Source organism: Durio zibethinus, chromosome 23 (assembly GCF_047325235.1).
Source record: "Durio zibethinus cultivar Kanyao isolate XHJ-2024 chromosome 23, ASM4732523v1, whole genome shotgun sequence".
Lineage (NCBI taxonomy): Eukaryota > Viridiplantae > Streptophyta > Magnoliopsida > Malvales > Malvaceae > Durio > Durio zibethinus.
The window spans coordinates 12,431,554-12,449,991 of record NC_143184.1 but is presented as its reverse complement, the minus strand read 5'-3'; the positions used below and the strand labels follow the sequence as shown (position 1 = coordinate 12,449,991).

The 18,438-nt window shown below is 31.7% G+C and overlaps 4 protein-coding genes and 1 pseudogene across 5 annotated transcripts; all 5 read left to right on the top strand.

Moving 5' to 3' along the window:
* The first annotated feature begins 447 nt into the window (after positions 1 to 447).
* LOC149512220 (putative disease resistance protein RXW24L) lies at positions 448 to 2,103 on the top strand. Its single transcript, XM_089752219.1, has 2 exons — positions 448 to 454; positions 1,721 to 2,103. Exons 1-2 carry the CDS (start codon positions 448 to 450, stop codon positions 2,101 to 2,103), a joined length of 390 nt encoding a protein of 129 aa, XP_089608345.1.
* Positions 2,104 to 2,280: 177 nt separating this feature from the next.
* LOC111313202 (disease resistance protein RGA2-like) lies at positions 2,281 to 3,167 on the top strand. The gene is made up of 2 exons (XM_089752218.1): positions 2,281 to 2,395; positions 2,527 to 3,167. The coding sequence occupies exons 1-2, from the start codon at positions 2,281 to 2,283 to the stop codon at positions 3,165 to 3,167; spliced, it is 756 nt and encodes a 251-aa protein (XP_089608344.1).
* Positions 3,168 to 3,248: 81 nt separating this feature from the next.
* On the top strand, positions 3,249 to 3,857 carry LOC149512219 (disease resistance RPP13-like protein 4). The gene has a single exon (XM_089752217.1). It carries the CDS (start codon positions 3,249 to 3,251, stop codon positions 3,855 to 3,857), a length of 609 nt encoding a protein of 202 aa, XP_089608343.1.
* Positions 3,858 to 4,761: 904 nt separating this feature from the next.
* Positions 4,762 to 6,557, top strand: LOC111314653 (uncharacterized). 2 transcript variants are annotated; one of them, XM_022916223.2, is made up of 2 exons: positions 4,762 to 4,903; positions 5,993 to 6,557. In XM_022916223.2, exon 2 carries the CDS (start codon positions 6,002 to 6,004, stop codon positions 6,440 to 6,442), a length of 441 nt encoding a protein of 146 aa, XP_022771958.2. In that variant the 5' UTR covers positions 4,762 to 4,903; positions 5,993 to 6,001; the 3' UTR covers positions 6,443 to 6,557. The 2 variants fall into 2 exon arrangements, with proteins under 2 accessions (XP_022771958.2, XP_022771959.2); XM_022916224.2 differs by having other exon boundaries at positions 4,764 to 4,903; positions 5,996 to 6,557.
* A 3,132-nt stretch (positions 6,558 to 9,689) lies between these two features.
* Positions 9,690 to 13,702, top strand: LOC111313201 (beta-glucosidase 43-like; annotated as a pseudogene).
* The last annotated feature ends 4,736 nt before the right edge of the window (positions 13,703 to 18,438 follow it).

Sequence of the window (18,438 nt, the reverse complement as noted above, 5' to 3'; positions counted from 1 at the left end):
TATTATTTGGATTGTTCCTTAAATGGGGTGCATTTTAGATTTTTCCCTTTTTTTTTTTTCCGAAATGGTGATTAATTGACAAATTGCAAGTAAAAAATAAATGTTTTAGTGTGTTTGTCTTTGTCTATATTGGAGTTTGACATTTTATTTTTGGTAAATTCATGGGAAGGTAAGCTACTAGCATTAGTAATAATTTGTTTAGACAAAAACAAGAATATTTCTGTTTTTTTTATATGAACATTAACTTTCATTCGTAATAAAACAAAAAAAAAAGGAATTTTTATTGAGTTTAGTTTGTGTTTTTAGGTATGAATATAGTAAATAAAGTCTTTTGAGTGAATTTGAAAGGGAACTTTCAAAGCTTAGTTTTTTAAAATGAAATAAAAAAAGTTATTGAGTTTAGTTTTTAGTTTTTAGGTGAGAACATGATGAAATCTTTGAGTGAATATGAAAGGTAACTTTAAAAGTTTAGTCCCATGGGGTGAGCATCTATAGTTAGCAAAGGTTTTAGCTAACAATTGACAAAGGTGATGATTTTAGGTTTAAATTTGAATTGAATTTAAATTGAGAGTGAGAGAATGAAGAAAAGAAGGGAAAGGATGTGAACGAAAAATGTGTTGTTAGGATGTGTGTATTTAGAAGAAATAAAGAATTATATTTGAGATGTGAGGTATACTTAATAATAGAATGTTAAAAAAAAAATATTTTTTGGGTTTAAATAGAATTTTCTTAAATATAATACAATTTCAAGGTTCGTTTGCAAGTTCAACACTGACAAGTCAACCGTAGGTACAATTACAAGCTACCCTAACTGTCTAGAAGTAGTCCCATGCGAGGCGGTTTCCAGGCAGTCAATGAAAAGCATATCTAGACTTATTCAAAAGCACATCCAGACTTATTCAAAATTCTACACGAGTTACCACCAAATTTCTACGTCCACTAGAGAAAGTTTCCCATGTTTTTTCTGCACACTTAATTTTATAATGACATTTTTAATTTCCCTGCTGCAATTAAGAATCTAACTGGTGGGGAGTATACCATTTATTATTTTTTATTATAATATTATAATTATTTAATTATAATAAAAATTATATAAAGATTTATCATTTATAAATACAAGATTTATATAAAATTTTAATGAATTTTACATAATTTTAAATTATAATTAATAAATTATATTATAAATATTGTAAGTGAAATATTCTCATCAATATCACTTTATTTATTAGTTTGAGAAGCATCAATTTTTATTGATAGAATTATTAATTGATGCATTTTTATATATATTTTTTGTGGTTAATACATATAAAATACAAAAATTAAAAATTATTATATTAGAATTTATTTCACTCATTATATATAAAATAATTTTTTTGTTAAATCTATTTATAATTTTTATTAAAATTTTAAAGGTTATTTTTTATTATATTACCATACCTCTTTAAATTTACTAAACCTATATTAGAGGCAAGAGCCGGTGGGACCAAGGATAAGATCGAATGGGCCAAGGATTATAACCTATTGGCAGCAGGATTATTTTACTGAGTCCATGCATTGTGTTGAATACACTTGGTACCAAAGCGACCAAACTTCCAACAATTCATTTATTCCCATCCAATCCTTTTATTAACAAAAAGTAATCATTTCTTTCCATTTCAAAACACCTTAACCAATCCAACTGCTCTCCTTTAAAGAACGACTGAAGCTATTGTTTCTGCAGTGCTGCAAGAGCTCACGAACTTCGTCTTTGAGAATGCTCAACAGGAGTTGAGGTTGCTGACTGGAGTTGAGAGAGAAGTCCAAAACCTTGAAAATAACTTCAAGGCCATCCAAGCTGTGCTTAAAGATGCCGAGGTAAAGCAGATGCAGAGCGAAGGAATCAAGCATTGCTTGGAGAGGCTCAAAGATGTATCCTATGACATGGAAGATGAATTGGATGAGTGGAACACTAGAATCCTCAAATCCAAGATTAATGCTTCTTCATCAAAGAGAAAGATAACTTCCCTGATCCCAAATTTTCCATTTGGTCAAGTTTTTAGGAGACGTCGCGCTGCTACGAGAATAAAGGAAATTATAGAAGAACTAGATCAGATTGCTAGATAAAAAGACAGATACCAGCCGGGAAGTAGAGAAATAAAACAGCCTAGATCAAGAGAAAATGTGTCTTTTGTTGATGTTTCAAAATTACATGAACGAGATAAGGATAAAGAAAAGACAACAGGACTTTTGTTGTCTGAGACTAGTGAAGCGAATGACATTCAAACCATCTCTGTTGTAGGGATGGGAGGGATTGGAAAAACAGCTCTTGCTCAATTAGTTTACAATGACAATGATGTTCAAGCTCATTTTCATGAAAGAATTTGGGTTTGTGTCAAATGCTTTGGATCATATCAAAGTTGCAAGAGACATCCTTGCTGCTCTTGAAAAACATGACATTAGCCTCCCTGATTCAGCTTCATTGCAAAGCTTAATTTCCCAGTAAAATTCAAAACAAAATTGAAAACAAAAAATTTCTTCTTGTTTTAGACGATGTGGGGACTGAGCATGATGAGGATTGGGGACCAATTGAAGCCACTTTTAAACATGGCATGCATGGAAGTAGGATTTTGGTGACAACTCGTAAAGAATCTGTTGCAAAAAAGATGAAATCCTCTTCGATCTTGCAACTTGAAATGTTGCTTGACGAGGAATGTTGGAGAATACTTAGTGAAGTAGCATTCCATGGAAGGGACAGAGAAGAATTTGAAAATTTAGAGGACGTTGGGAGGGAAATAGCAAAGAAGAGCAAAGGGTTGCCACTTGTTGCAAAAACTCTAGGAGGGCTCTTGCAAGAGAAAGAAACTAGAGAAGAGTGGAAAAATGTGTTACACAGTGACATATGGAAGATGAGTTTGGCGCGGGAATATGTCTTTACACCTCTGCTTTTAAGTTACTATGATTTACCTTTCCCTATAAAACAATGCCTCCTATATTGTGCCATTTTCCCAAAAAATGTTGATATATCTACATTTTCACTGATTCAACTTTCGAGCACACATGGTTATTTAAACTCTAATGATGAAAATTCAGAGGAATTAATGGGTGAAAGGTGTTTTAAATGCTTAGTAACTCGATCCTTTGTTCAAGATTTTTTGAAAGCTGTAACCGGTAGTATAATTTCATGTTAAGATGCATGATATTGTGCATGACTTCCTTCAATTTTTGACAAAAGATGAATATGTAATGGTGGAGTTTAATAAGGTTGAAAAATGGATGCTGAATATATCCACCAAGAAAGCTCGCCTTTTGACGTTGAGATTTCCAAGACCATCAAATCATTTTCCTATGTCCATCAACGGAACAAAAAGTTGCGAAGCCTTATCTGGATAAGTGCCGATGATGCACTATTGACTAAAGAAGCCTTGCTTAACTTAATCAATTGTTCAAAACGTCCGAGGGTATTGAAGATTCACTTGTCATTTGGTGATTTTGTCAAAGTCGAAATCCCAAAAGAAATTGGGAAACTGATGCATTTGAGGCACCGGAACTTGTCTTTTTGTAGGCAAATAAAAAGATTGCCTGAAACGGTGAGTGAATTACGTAATTTGGAGATGTTGAGTCTTATGCATTCTTGTAACCTTGAGAAACTACTGAATGGCATAGGGAACTTGTCCAAGTTGAAGAATTTTTCTTGTGTAGGCTGCTTTAGTCTAAAGTGTTACCCTAAATGGATCGGGAGATTGACTTCCCTTAGGATCGTGGAGGGGATAACAGTGAGAGCTGATTGCAATGACCCAAAGCAACTTAGTCTTGGGGATTTAGAAAACTTGCATCAGCTTCGTATGCTATCCATTGAAATTAGTGGGAAATGCGATTGATGAAGATGAAGCTAAAAGAGCCAAATTCCACAACAACATACACATGGAGCACTTAATTATTATTGCAAAAGATCTGCAAGAAAATGAGACAATCAAGGCGTTAACCCTACCTCCCAATATTTCAAGGCCATATTTTTGGAGGGATCACAACATCGTGTTGAAGAAATTTCTAGATTGGAGCGTAGTAGGTATTATCTGTCCTAATCCTTTTTCTGCATTTATTAGCACGAGTCTCTTTTCTTCAAATGCTTTAAATTTTTAAAAATATATATATTTTAATTATCTTAAGAAAATAATTTTATATAGAATATGAGGTAGTTTTGTATAGATTAACTTGTTTTTATAATTTTTTTATTTCATAAGTGAGATTAAGAGATTAACACATATTTTATTTTTTAATAATTTTATTATTTTTTAATGTATTTTAATAAATATGTATCATTTTATTTAGCTCATTTGTAAATTAAAAAAATTTCATTTACAGTGAAAAAAATAATTTCTCATACAATATATAATCCGGATTGGTAGGACACGATACCGAAGGGGAGCGTGAAACTGCAAGGCGTGAAGTGAAGAATTTGCTTGGTTTGAACTTCAAGAGAATTGTTTGTGGTGAAGATTCTATTTCTTGTTATATAGCTAGTATTATATATATTTTTTATAAAATAATTAAAAGGGATGATAAATTTCTCCGAAAATCAGACAACCAGCTCAATTTCTCGTTCGTTTAGAAGTCTCATAACAGCCATTAGAGCTCGCAGAGTCAGAGACTCTGAGTCAACCTAAGGGGGTAAATTTGTAAAAGAAAAGCCCCAACTAATGGATACAGAACATCTCCAAACACGGATTGAGGAATGAACATTCTGCTAATACAAGGTTTTACGGATCCGTACTCAAATCTCCTTTATATAACTTTCCTCTTTCTTTTTCCTTACCCCAAATAAATAAATACTCAATTTCAAAACTTTCCGAATTCCCATTCTTTTGATTAATAACCAAATCCCAGCAAGCCCCACGAACCCAAATTTGATCTGCAGTTTTCCAAGGTAAAATTTCTCTCATTATCATTGTTTGATGAATTTCTATGTTAAATCATGGTTTCTTTATGGTGAAAACCTTATTTAAATTCATGGGTTGTACATGTTCCTGCAGTATATGCTGTTGCAGCTGAGAAGTTAGGGCATAATTAACTTTTCTTAGTCTTTTTTTAAGAGATTAATTTTTGTATTAGCAAACCAATTTTGGTATAATTTTGTTAATTTCTATTCCTACGGAACTTGAATCTGAAATTACCGGGGGGGGGGGTATTTTGTTCTAAAAGATGCTGGATAATGAAAATCGGGTGGTTAAGTTTTATTCTTTGCCATGGAGGAGTTTTGAAATCGGGCTTTGCAGGCGTATTTTGGCTGGATTATTATTGGATGATTTCGATTGATAATAGATTTCTGGGATTTTTGTGTTATTTTGGTATTGGGATCAATCAAGGAATGGTTCATTAACAGTGTTTTCTAGTTCATGTGAAAGTTGGTTGGATTCGGCCATCTCCTACCTGTTAAACCTCAACTAGTTTCCCCAATATTTGAACCTGATGCTTATTTCTAACTGTTCCAATGCCCCGCTGGGGACAATGCTATTAATTTGAAACATCCATCAAGATTCAACATTGTTGAATCCCCCTTAGGCCTAAAAAGAATGGGGTCATTTAGGAGGAGGATGAGATAATATACCCTTTATCCTACCCTGTATTCTGGGTAGATAGGATATAGGATAGGATAGAGTAGCTTTTCATCTTGCAAATGGCTTCTATTCACCCCGGGTTAAAGTTGAACTCGGATTCAGAGATGAGTTGGATAATCATAGGAATACGGCATAAACTTATAGTCGTATGATTCCTGTAAGCTTTTAGAGGTTTGATACTTTACTAAGCATTTGTCAGGCCTATATGCATGTTATGCTCCATGTCTCTCTAATACATGTCTTTAAATTTGTTTTTTGATAGCATAGATTGGTTTCAATTTATGAATGCCAAAGTCATGTTTTTATCATCTTTTAAGTTATTCTCCTGAAAATAATTCTCTTTAGTTATAAGGAAAGAACTTATACGCACTTTTCTTTAACAATCATGTTGTTTTCAGCAGCGAGGAATGCAAGATCCAAGGGTGCCACCATCAGAGGAAGATTTGAATCCTAAGCTATGGAAAAAGAAAAGCTCGGCTAATAAAGCACCATTGTTTCCATTAGAAAGGAATGACATTAAAGGGGCTCAGCAGGTACAGGGATCTCTCCCATCAAGAACAGGGCAAAAGACTTCCAAAAGGAACTTGAAGAATGAAATCTCTCCAATATTGCAGCAACCTGAGAGATCAAATTCAGATTCATTGCCAGACTCTACTACATCTGGAAATGAGTACAGGGCACTGAGAAGGAAGTATTTGCTACTGGAGGAAGAAAGCTTTGCATTGGGTAAAGAGCTGAAAGAAGTTGAAGATGAGGTCAAAGCACTTGAAGATGAGAAGCTTGCCCTGCTGGATCAGCTTGTTGTATTAGAAGGTCTGATAGATCCTTCAGAAATGCAATCTCACTAAGTATAGCTATGTTAAGTAACTTTTGTGCTTCATTGCTGGTCGAGATAATGTGCTTGTATATTGCTATGGAATATAAATTCTTAAATAATCAACTGAAGATAATGTTTGATCCCTAGTCGTAGTCTTCTTTTATGTGTTCTTATAGATTCTTATAGGTGAAAATGATGCCAGAATACTTGCAAAGAATAAGTTGTCCCTCGTCCTAAGTAAACGAGCTCCCAAAGAGAGTTCTTGCTTATGTTCTGCTACTGAAACTGGTAGGCATTGCATTTCAATATTTAAAGTTGTCTGATTCATTTCCTCAATTTGGTATGAATCGATGATATTGACCAGCATGGGACATTCATTAAAGTAGAGTTTTGCTGCTTTTATGGATTATAATTAGTTTTGAGGTGGTTCGTGTAGTCACCTTTATTTGGAATGAATGATAGCCAGCGTGGGACATTCATGAAAGTAGAGTTCTGCTTTTATGGATTGTAATTAGCTTCTGAGGTAGTTCATGTAGTCACCTTTTAGAGGTGACTTCTAATAGGTTTGATGTTTAAGTTTTGGTTCAAGTTTTAATAGTTTTTTATACCTTGTTACGACCTCTTTTATTAAGAAAAAGTCTTTTTAGGCCTTGCCACTTGACGGTATAATTTATTTAGGCCTCAATTGGCATTGCCTTTGGGTTTCAAAACATAACTTTTAAACACAAAGGCAAAGTTAAATACAGTATAGTTTGTGTTAAAAATATTTTTTGATGGTTAAAAGTGAGTCAATTGCAAATATTAATTTGAAGATTCAGACGCAATTACAATTTGTAATTTATGATTTGAAGGCAAAATGATCAAATACTCAATTATTTATATTTGATAAAAATAATTTTTTTTTTTTGTAACATCATGTCTTTTTTAAACTTTTTAATTTTTCATAATAATTTTTCTCAACAACATCAAACATTCACAAATATTCAAGCTAAGTTATTTCCAGCTAAAATAGCAATGTTGGCCTTTGGAATATGAGATTTGTCGTATGACATTAAATATGATTCAGTAATAAAAAACACTGGCAATATAAAAAAAATTATAAAAATTATTTGATACAATGATAATGTAGTTTTTTAACACCATATGCAGAGTTAAGAAGATAATACATATTTTATTTTTTTAAAATTAAAATTTTTTAAATATATAAGAGATATATATCATCATTTTAATCTCGCTTATGAAATTAAAATTTTTATTGTCAATATATTTGATAATTTTTTTAAAAAAAATTAATGTAACTTTATCTTTCTTAAAGGGATCTAAAGTCACTTAAAACTTGATGTGACATAAAAGCAAAAGAAAAAGGAGAATAAGAAATCATAAGTAAAGTCTGTTAGTTAATTCGGTTGAAAGGAATAACATGACATATAACATGTAAATTCAGTTGAGGTTAACCGTTTTTTAGTGATTTAACTGCAGCCAAATGCCATCTTTTGGGTCTAATCTTATTTTTCGATTTTTTATTTGAAAGAAGAGGATTGAATTATGCTCTATGAAAACAAATCATGCACTAATCATTAAATCTAATGTTGAAATGAGATTCCTTTCCTATAGCTATTGGCTCCCCCACATGTTTCAAATGTTACAATCTTCGAATTGTTGTCTGATCTAGGATTAGATTATAGATTCATTTTAGGAACGTTCAGGGTATAATGTGAGCTCAATTTTCTTCATAAGTTTAGATTTTTTAAAGTTAAATTGTCATTTCCGTCTGATTTACTTTGTTCATTATGCGAGCCGATGTTTCAACATCATCACTAGTAAAATCATATTATTCTTCCTCACCAGTTAGCTTCAAGTTCACTATTAAATTCACTTTTAGTCATTATATTGTCATAATCAAATCTAGCAATGTGTGAACTACTAGCACCTATATGGACTTTTGAATTCCTATTGTCCATCCTATCATTCCCCCTACCATTATCATTCCCATTAGCTTATGCAGATCCTAACTTATCAACAGTATCATCAGAATAACTAATTTTATAAGGAGGTATGGCAGAAAAGCTACCTTTAGTGATTGACTTGAACATTGTTTGAAGAGGAATTGCATGAGTAATTTCCATGTAAAAAGTGGGTTTCTTTAAACCTTCATGCATTTGGAACAACTGCATTACATCAGCATCAGTTCTGATCAACTCCAAAATTCTTTTGATTTTGCATGCGGTCCTTAAATCCCTAATGTCATTTCCATGCCAGTGTTGAAATCATCTGTGGTAGCTTTAAACATGTCATTGGTCAACTCCAAGAAGGAGTACTTATTGAAATCAACATTCTCTATCACTTTCATATTGGAGTTGAAATAGATCACCAAGTCATGTAGCTCTAGACTCGACATCAATAGTTGTTACAACAAAAAAATTTTTGTTTAAAGAATGTAAATAGTATATTTTTTGCAATGAAACAATTCCCATTGTGAGGTTAGAAAAAAAATTTTCTTGCAACTAGAGATTGAAATCCCCAAATTAGATTAGGTTAAGTTTTAACTTACCAATGCAGATGAATTTGATGAATTTAGTTTTAATTTTTTAAGTATAAAACATCTACTCCAAAGTTTGAAGAACTTTTCCCTGCTTTTGACTTCAAATAAACTACTAATTCTAAACTCACAATTCGATTAACTTAACAAATGTGATTAGTTTATACATTTGAATCTTCAAAGATGTAGTTTGAAGTGATTAAAGAAATTTGGAAACTAAAATCTGTGAGGTGTTACTGAAAAATCATGGATTTTGAGTTCGGGTATTGATGAGGAAGGAGGAAGAAGCACCATAGGGTGCCATGTATAGCTTCCATGCTTGGCCAATTACATAATTTTTCAAATTCTATTAACAACGTTTATAATTTTGAAACAATATATCCATTTCTCAAATTAATGAATTGATTTTAAATTGAAATCAAAATTGAAGGACTGAATTAAATTTACCCATTTTTTAAGGAAATCAAATATTTAACTTCTAGTCACTTAACAGAATCCATTTCAAGTTCATGCCATGGCATGCAAGTCATTTCAACCAAGTAAATACGGTCCCCCATACAGATGATTCCAATACTACTTTTAAATAGACTCCAATAATATCCTATCTATAAATGTACACCATACCATTACTCATTCTAGTATTTATCCATCACTATTCTTTTCATTCGCCCACTCTAGGATACAATGATGAAGCCATCTCTGTTATGTTATGCATTTATTTTTATCATCCGCATTGCAAATGCAACTGCTCAGTGTAATAAGATGCACTGGCAAGGCCGGTGCCGGCCTGGACACCGGAGATCTTAGCGGTGGGAGCTTCCTAAAAGGGTTTGTACTTGGAACTGCTACGTCTGCATGTCAAATTGAAGGAATAGCTAATAAGGATGGTAGGAGGCCTATCATTAATGTTTTTGTGAAGTAACTCTATCATTTTCGGTAACACAACTATAGTCCAAATTTAATTTTTATTTGAGGTCTATTATCAGTACACATTTCTAAAATAATCCAAAATTTTTGATTTGTGTTCTTATTTGTGTTTTGGATTTTTTGTTGGAATAGACCACATTGCTAATTATAATACTGCTGATATGGCCGTTGATCAGTATCACTATTACAAGGTAAAGGTCCCCTTGAAATTTTGTTTCACCCGTTTTCCTTTAACAGTATAACGTAATAATTAGTAATAAATAAAATATGATATGATCTAATTAAATATTAACATTTGCGTTGCTGTTGATTTTTGTCTCACCATTTCTACAGGAAGATGTAGATATACTGGCAAAGTTCAAATTTGATGCATAAAGATTTTCTATTTCATTGCCCAGGATCTTTCCTGGTATTGCAATAATTAATGATTCAGTTGATTTTTTTTTAATTTATTAATGTTTGAGTTAATCCTTTGATTTTTTTTTTCTGGTAGAGGGAGTTGGAAGAGTAAATTGGTAGGGAGTTGCTTATTACAATAGGTTGATCAACTACTTAGTTAACAAAGATAAATGGAATTAATGCCATTGCCTGAAAGAAAATTTTAATTTCTTCTGCAATAATTAGCACAATCCTGACATAAGCCTGGTCTGGTTATTATTGTCCCTTCAATGGAAGTCACTTTTACAGCAAGTTTTCCCTGTATTTTCCAAAATGACAGAAAATGAAGAAAGCCTATGACTAGTAAGAAATTTTCTCATTGAAATATTTTCAAGAGAATTTGAGGGACTCTCAACAAATGAAATGTTGGATTCATCTTGTTGGGAAACATCACAACTTTGATATAATTTGTTGGGCTAAAAGCCTCCAATCTAATCATAACAGTGAAAGTAAAATCAAATAATAAATTAAACACATAATTTAATACTCCTCATGTGTATGTATAGGAAACTGAACCTCTAACGTGACATTAACCTCAAATGTAGACATGATGAACCAATCATACAGTGTGAATTTTGCATTGTAAGCATAACAAATCTTATCACAGAGGTGATGCCGAATGGGGCACGGTGTACACTCTGATATCATGCTAATTAGATGACCATTTAAACTAAAATTAGTTGGTAATAGGTAAAGTGATTCTTATATATTCATGACCACCATATTTTAGGTTGGATGCCCATCCAAAATTTAACAAGGTATCAAAGTAGACGCGACCATAATTTGCTGTCTCCTCCATGATAGGTTTGTTATGCCTACACGTGAAGCTCATATTCGGTGATAGGTTTATTGTTCTTACACGTGAGGAGAAATATTAGAAAAGAGATAAAAAAAAAATCCATGTCTCTTAATCTTAAATTAGGTAACTTGAGCATATAAATATAACAAGAACCTTTTATCTATTATAAATTGATTCTAGGTTGAATGTTCACTGTAAAATTGTTTCTTTATGAACATTTTTTTTTTCTAGAGGTTTTCATAAAGTATGTTACTTCCATATGAACATTTTTTCTCTCAGGTGCGAAAATTTTGCCCTTTCCAAGTTGCCATGGAAATTTATTCAAAGAAAAACTGAGTTGAATCTAACTGGAAACGTTTTAGTGGAAGTGAGACTTGTAGTTATTGCATTTGGATGAAGTAAATATTTATTATGTTAACTAATTGAGGTAACCTTGTAGTCGTTCTCTCAGTCTCTCAAAAAAAAAAAACGTAACCTTGTAGTCGTGTAATCTTGAAAATTTTGTCTAAGTGATAAGCATTTAATTTATGATTCAAAATTTTCAGGGAGGATTATGCCAATTATGCAGACTTTGCTTCAAAACATTTGGTGAAAAAGTCAAGAACTAGTTTACATTTAATTAACCAAGGATTAAGGCTGCGTTCGGCTTTAACAATGGCATCAATCCTCCATCAAGGTGTTCCAAGGAATTTGGAAATTGTACAGCTGGAAACTCTACAACTGAGCCTTATATTGTTGGCCATAATTTGACGTTATCCCATGCTGCAGCAGTGAAAAGATATCGTGAGAAATACCCGGTTTTTTCATCTCTCCACTGTTTAAACTAATAAGATAATTGGACGCCTATAGACTGATATGAAGTCAGAACTTACATGTATCTTCAGGAAAAACAGAAAGGGAGAATTGGAATTCTCTTGGATTTTAAATGGTATGAACCTCTTACAAAATCAAAGGCTGATAACTATGCAGCTGCCTCAAAGAGCTAGAGATTTCCATGCTGGCTGGTATGTCTCTCCATCCAAGGCAGTTAGCATGTGTTAAACAAAATTGAAATGTATCGCCACTTTCGTAAGATGTAAGTTTTATTGGATAGGTTTCTGCATCCTATTCGGTATGGTGAATACCCAAGAGCAATGCAAGAAATAGTTGGGGAAAGACTGCCAAAGTTTACTGAGGAACAGGTTAAGATGGTGAATGGCTCAATGGATTATGTGGGCATCAACCAATATACTACTAACTATATGTATGATCCTAAACAATATAAACCATACGTCACACGCTACCTGGCAGATTGGAACGCAGGCTTCGCCAGTAAGTCCTATCATAACTTGTGAACAAATTTTAGTTAATGTTGTTCTTTTTTTTCTGAAGCCAGTGTTTCAAGTTGTGTTCAGAATTTGTAGATGCAAAGAATGGAGTGCAAATTGGTCCAAGGGTAATTTCAATATGATTATGAATCACAACTCGCAAGTGTGCTTCAGCTTAGTATATATCATAGCAAACCTACAAAATTGGTTTTTGTCAATATAGAGTAATTATCATCAAAATTTTAACCAAAACATTTTTCCTTGTCTGCATTTCCCGAGTTTTGCACTGCATCAGAATTTGTCTTAGCCATGTGCCGTGTTCATGAAATATTTACACTTCTGGTAAGCATTGAGAGGAAAGTATGCCCGTATCAGAGTTTAAACTTTAAATTAAGGATTGCTTTGTTTCTTATTTCCCATCTGATTTGAGCCATAATTCTCACAAGTATTTTCCTAATATGCTTTTAACCTTCCAAATCTGTAATGGATCTTGATATGAATATCAATGTGAAAATTATCTTTAAAAAATCTGTAAAATTTAAAGTAAATATGCATTTCTAAAAATTTGCGGGCAAATACCTTGGGGTATGTACAAAGCTGTGGCCTATGCAAAAGAGCGGTATGCGAAAATGGTATGTATATATATATATTTATATATATATATATATGTGTGTGTGTGTAATAGAACCTAGTATTTAACTCAATTGATTTCTTTAATTATTTTTAAAAATTAGCTTTTAGCATGTGTAGACTCTAAAATTAAAATCCCAATATCTACGACCCTTTTCACTAATTTCCGATCCTTTTCTCTATTTTTAGGCTGCAACTTCATTTGTAAAAAAAAAAAAAAAAAAAAAAAAAAAAAGTTATGCAAGTGCAACAGTACTTCTTTTAATGTATTTCAAAATGAACTAATTATTGTTGAAAAAATGGTGACAGGTATGGCTGATTCAGGAAATGCAACTCTCCCAAATGGATTGAAGGCGAGCACTACAAGGATAAAAATTTTCAAGGATTACTTGACTCAGTTGAAGAAAGCCATTGATGAAGGAGCAAATGTAACAGGGTATTTTGCCTGGTCATTGCTCGATAACTTCGAATAGCAATCAGGATATACTTCAAGGTTTGGCATTGTTTATGTTGACTACAGCGATCTGCGGAGGTACCCCACCAAGATGTCTGCCTATTGGTTCAAACAATTACTTGAAAAGAAGCAATGAGTTGAAACATAGATTCTTTTCCAAGTCACCAAGCAAATTTTGGTTTATTGAAAGGTGCCAGAATGAGGGGATGAACGAGGAAAAAAAAAGTAAAGTAGGAGGGTTTACATTGAAATGCCATAATGAAAAGTCTAATATTTATTATGGAAAAAAATTCCTAATTTGTTAATATTAGCCTTGCACTTTATTAAGGAAAACTAGTAGCTTTTGGCCATGTGCTTTTACTAGTGGCACCTTTGTCTTCCATTCTTTAATTTTTTCTGCAATGTCCTTGGCTTTATAAGTAGCTATAGTGATTTGGTCAAGCAGGGGTTCTAATTGGTTATGTTTTCTCACATATGCTTCCTTAGCTTGCTCACATTCTTCATTCACAACACCCATTTGTGTTTCAATTTCAACCACTATCGCATTGAGCATTTGGATGTACTTTTGTGCTTTGGTGAGTGCTTCATCTTTTTCTTGCATCTTTGCTTGCAATTGTCCATTTTCTTTCAAAAGTTGGGCTAACTCATGATTGTTGGATGACTGCATAATGTTGAGATTAGAAAAAAGATTTTTCTATTCATCCCTTTGATGTTTGAGTGTTTGAACCTTTTTGTCCATTCTTCCCCCTAACGCCTTTTTTAGCCTTTTGTTTTTAAGCTCTAATTCATCTTTTTCAACTTGAAGCTTTTCTTTAACAATTTCCATTACTAATAAAGGATCAAGGTATGGTGATTTCATTGGGCCATTTGGAGTTGTTCTTCAGAGATTTTAATGTCTTTACCTCATCTAATGTGCCACACAAAATACTCAAAGATAACCTCATTTGAGCATCTTTTGCTATCTTTTATTTGAAGCAAATTCTAAACTTGTTAGGCTTTGCCTATCTTTATGAAGGCATCAATTTCAACATATGAGAACTCCATTTTACTAAGTCCAAAAATGGTTGGGATAAATTGTTCACAACCATATTGTTTTTGCACCATATGGGAGAATAACTTCTGCATCCCAAAAGCCTAAGAGAGGAACCCAAAGCTTATCTTCCCAATCATATAATACTTTTTCATAAGGCATCCAAAGAGCTCTTTATAACACATATTGGCTAGTGAGCTTATGTAGAAATAAGATCCATACTTCCTTGAAGTTTTGTGTAGGCCATTTATTTTCACAAAATTCTTTGATGGGAGTGTTTATAGTGAAATATGGCTTGCGAAAATTACTACCATTATTCTTTATATAATTTTTCATCCAAATGGTTAATAATTAAGCACATTTAGCAAAACGACCCATTTTATTTCGATGACAATGATTTAAAGATCTAATAGTCTTAGCCAATATTGTAGGAATAGGGTTGATTTGTTAACTAAGTTGATCAAAAAAATTCACCACTGCAACATCAATAGAACCAATTACTTTTGGAAATACCATTATCCAATATAAAGCCAATGCCATCAAATCCATTCCTCTTTCAGTGCCAAAATATTTGTATATAAAGTCACGAACAATGGATTAAGGAATACCAACATTTTCACCTTTTTTTTTTACCTAATTATCAACATTTTGGATATCTATGACCATCATTTGAACAAGTTTTTTTCGATGACTAGTCTTTTTATTTTTCCAATATACCTTATTAGGATTAAGGAGATCCAAATGAAGGAGAGTTGAATATTCTTTAATAGTTGGCACTATGTCAACCTTATTGAACACAAAGCAGCAATATGAAAGGTCCCAAAACTAAACCATGGCTCTAATAAGCTTATCATCAACAAGGACTAAAAGAAGTAATGCAAGGTCCCCAAACTTTTTTTTGAAAGTCTTCTTGGCAGTGACACTTGATTGGTTCCAAATACTAATCAAATTACTAAGATCATTTCATTTGAGATTGAGATAGATTTTGGCAAGCAGAGTAGTTACATAATTGGCTTGCAAACAATCACCTCTTTTAAGCTGAGCTTTCTCGAACTTTATTCTCAAGCACATAAGAAACTTTGATAGGCTCTCCATAGATGTACTTAAGATTCTTTTTGTTAAAAATGTTTTGTGGCAATCACTTATTATGTAAATCTCAATGATACATGCATGCACAATAAAGTAGAGAGAAAAAAAAAAGGTTAGTTAACATAATATAATATATAGAAGGAATAACAAAATATAAAAGGTTAGTATACAAAAATATATACAAGTAATAACATAAATTTACAAGAATAATAACTATCACATGCGTCCTATTTAGTTTTTTTTTTTTTTAATTAAAGAAAGGGCAGGGCTCTAGCCTAGGTTTGGATCCTTAGGATTCATGTACATGCTAAGTTCAAAGGCTTGATAATCTAAAAGCTCTCAAATTGTTCTTTACATCATCATCCATTATAAACTATTAGGGCAACCCAATCCTCTCCCTCCATTATAAGCTCAAATGGAAAGGGTTCAATTTAAGTAAGAGTTTTCGCTAGTTCATATGAATGTTATCATCTTATAAGAGTGTAAGTACTTACTCCCTCCTGATAAAAGATAAAGTCCGAGTATAGAGCGTATGCATGAATGCAAGTATAGTGTATGTAAAGGTACATGCCAAGTAATTGAATAAATAGATGTGAATAAAAAAATAATATCTACAAAACAAACAAATAAGAAATCACAAATAAATAAGTTAGCCCCCATAAATAATTACATAATAAAAACTATCAAAGTAAGGCTTAAGATAACACATAACTAACTAATGGCTTGACTCTTTAATTTTCCTAGTGGAGTTGCCAAACCATCATAATGTTTAGGTTTGGATAACCTACTCATTAGACACAAAAATCATGGAATCGTCAGTAATATTTTTTAACTAGATGTGATTGGCTACCTATGTAAATTTATCTTTTTTAGGGTTATTCTAAGCCTAAGTTAAGAATTCCTAAAAGGAAGAAGTTATGGTCTACATTATCAAAACTAAGATTCGGGAGTCAGTTACATGTAAAGAAGGTGTTAGCACCCCTTTTATGCCCAAAATTGGTATGAAATTAATTATGTGTTATCTTACCTAATCCTTATCAAAGATGATTTTTATCAAGCAAACCAAAATCATAACATGGTGATGCAAAAATTCTATCAAAATATCAAGCAATCATACAATAAATATTTAAAATTATACCATACAAAAATTATTATGCAAAAATATAAAATACCATGCAAATGTATAATAATGAAATCAAATATAATCATAGAAATATATTAATAATTACGATCATGCAATTATGCACACAATAAATAAAAAAAACATGCAATTAGATATCATTCAAATATAATATTAATCATATAATAACATATAATATCATATCTTGTAATAAATATAAAATCATGCAATAATAATAAATAAATAAATAACTATGTAAATAAATATATTAATAACCATATAATCACAAAAATAAATAAATAAATAATCATACAATTAAATATATAATCATGTAATTAATAATATAAAACATGTAATTAAATATATAATCATGTAATTAAAAATATAAATTATGTAAATAAATATATAAAAAATCATGCAAATAAAATCATAAATAAAATATACAAATTATAAAATATCTTATCAAAGTTTTTTTTTTAGAGATAAAAATAAAAATAACAAAATTAAAATAAAAAATATGAAAAATTACCAAAATTGGGCTTAGGCAATGCTTCAGTTTATTATTAGCTTGGTAAATTTAAATCTTAACTTGATCCAAGTCTTGAAACTTGAGTTAGGCTTCCTTTAATTGGGCCAAGTGTTAATCATTGGTCCCTCACCTTCCTTTAGCTTTCCTCTTTTACTTAAACTTACAGAATGTTGCTTTTTTCAAGCAAAGTGTTGCATTTTTAAACTTCTTCTTCTTTTTTCTGTAGCCTTTTCTTACCAGACACCAAGCTCCACCACAAATTATTGCCGCCAAAGCCACTGGGCAACTCACTTTTTCCTTTGCTCATTCCTAGTCTGGAGAATCCTCAAAAATAGACTCAAAATCTTTCTAAAAAAGTTGCTTGCTGCTTGATGCCTATTCTTGCTTGATACTTATTCTTCGTGCTTTTCAATAAGCCCTTGGTTGATCTTGACATCCTGCTTTCCTCATCTTTCTAATTGCTTCCCGTTCTTTTCCTTCCTTCCCTTCTTTGATTCACATATTGAGTCCTTTTATATAGTGATTAACTTGGAAAAATCCAAGATTTCACAGAATCTTCAACAAGATTTCCAGATTTAAAGTTCCTGTGATCTTTCCTTTTCTTCATTGAATCAGAATCCAAGCTTTCCAAAAATTATTTAATCATTAAATTTCATCAAAATCCCAAAATTCTCTAAAAAACAAATCACACGTTTTGATTTTCTATCTTTTTAAAAAAAAAAAAAAAATTAAAAGTAAAAACAAAGTCCAAATGGAAAATTGAAACTAAAATTAAAATTAAAAATCAAAAATTTTTTTTTTCTTTTTTCTTTGACCGTTTCGAAACAAAACTAAAATTAGAACAAAAAAATATTAAAAAAATCAAAATCTAAAATCAAAAGTAAAATTAACATCTTTTTAAGCTTTTGATCTTTTCAGCCTAAATTTCATACTAAGGCTCAGCTCGTGAATGAAGCCCATTTTATTTTCAAAAATTTATTGAACAAAATAGAATATCTACATTATATAACCTATAACTCAAGTTATTTTAAAACCCGAACTTCATTTCTATGAACTATTGTTTGATTTATGTATATGTTGCGGAATGCTTTGACGCAACTTTATGCTAACTTTACACTTAAATTTTTTTATTGTCAATATCATTGATTATGATAACCTTATTTCA

What these genes read in the sequence shown, in the direction of transcription:
- LOC149512219 (XM_089752217.1), top strand. Translation starts at nt 3,249, where the DNA reads ATGGATGCTGAATATATCCACCAAGAAAGCTCGCCTTTTGACGTTGAG.
- LOC111313202 (XM_089752218.1), top strand. Translation starts at nt 2,281, where the DNA reads ATGGGAGGGATTGGAAAAACAGCTCTTGCTCAATTAGTTTACAATGAC. An exon ending in ATGCTTTGGATCATATCAAA is followed by an intron (nt 2,396 to 2,526) that starts GTTGCAAGAGAC and finishes TTCTTGTTTTAG; the next exon opens with ACGATGTGGGGACTGAGCAT.
- LOC111314653 (XM_022916223.2), top strand. Translation starts at nt 6,002, where the DNA reads ATGCAAGATCCAAGGGTGCCACCATCAGAGGAAGATTTGAATCCTAAG.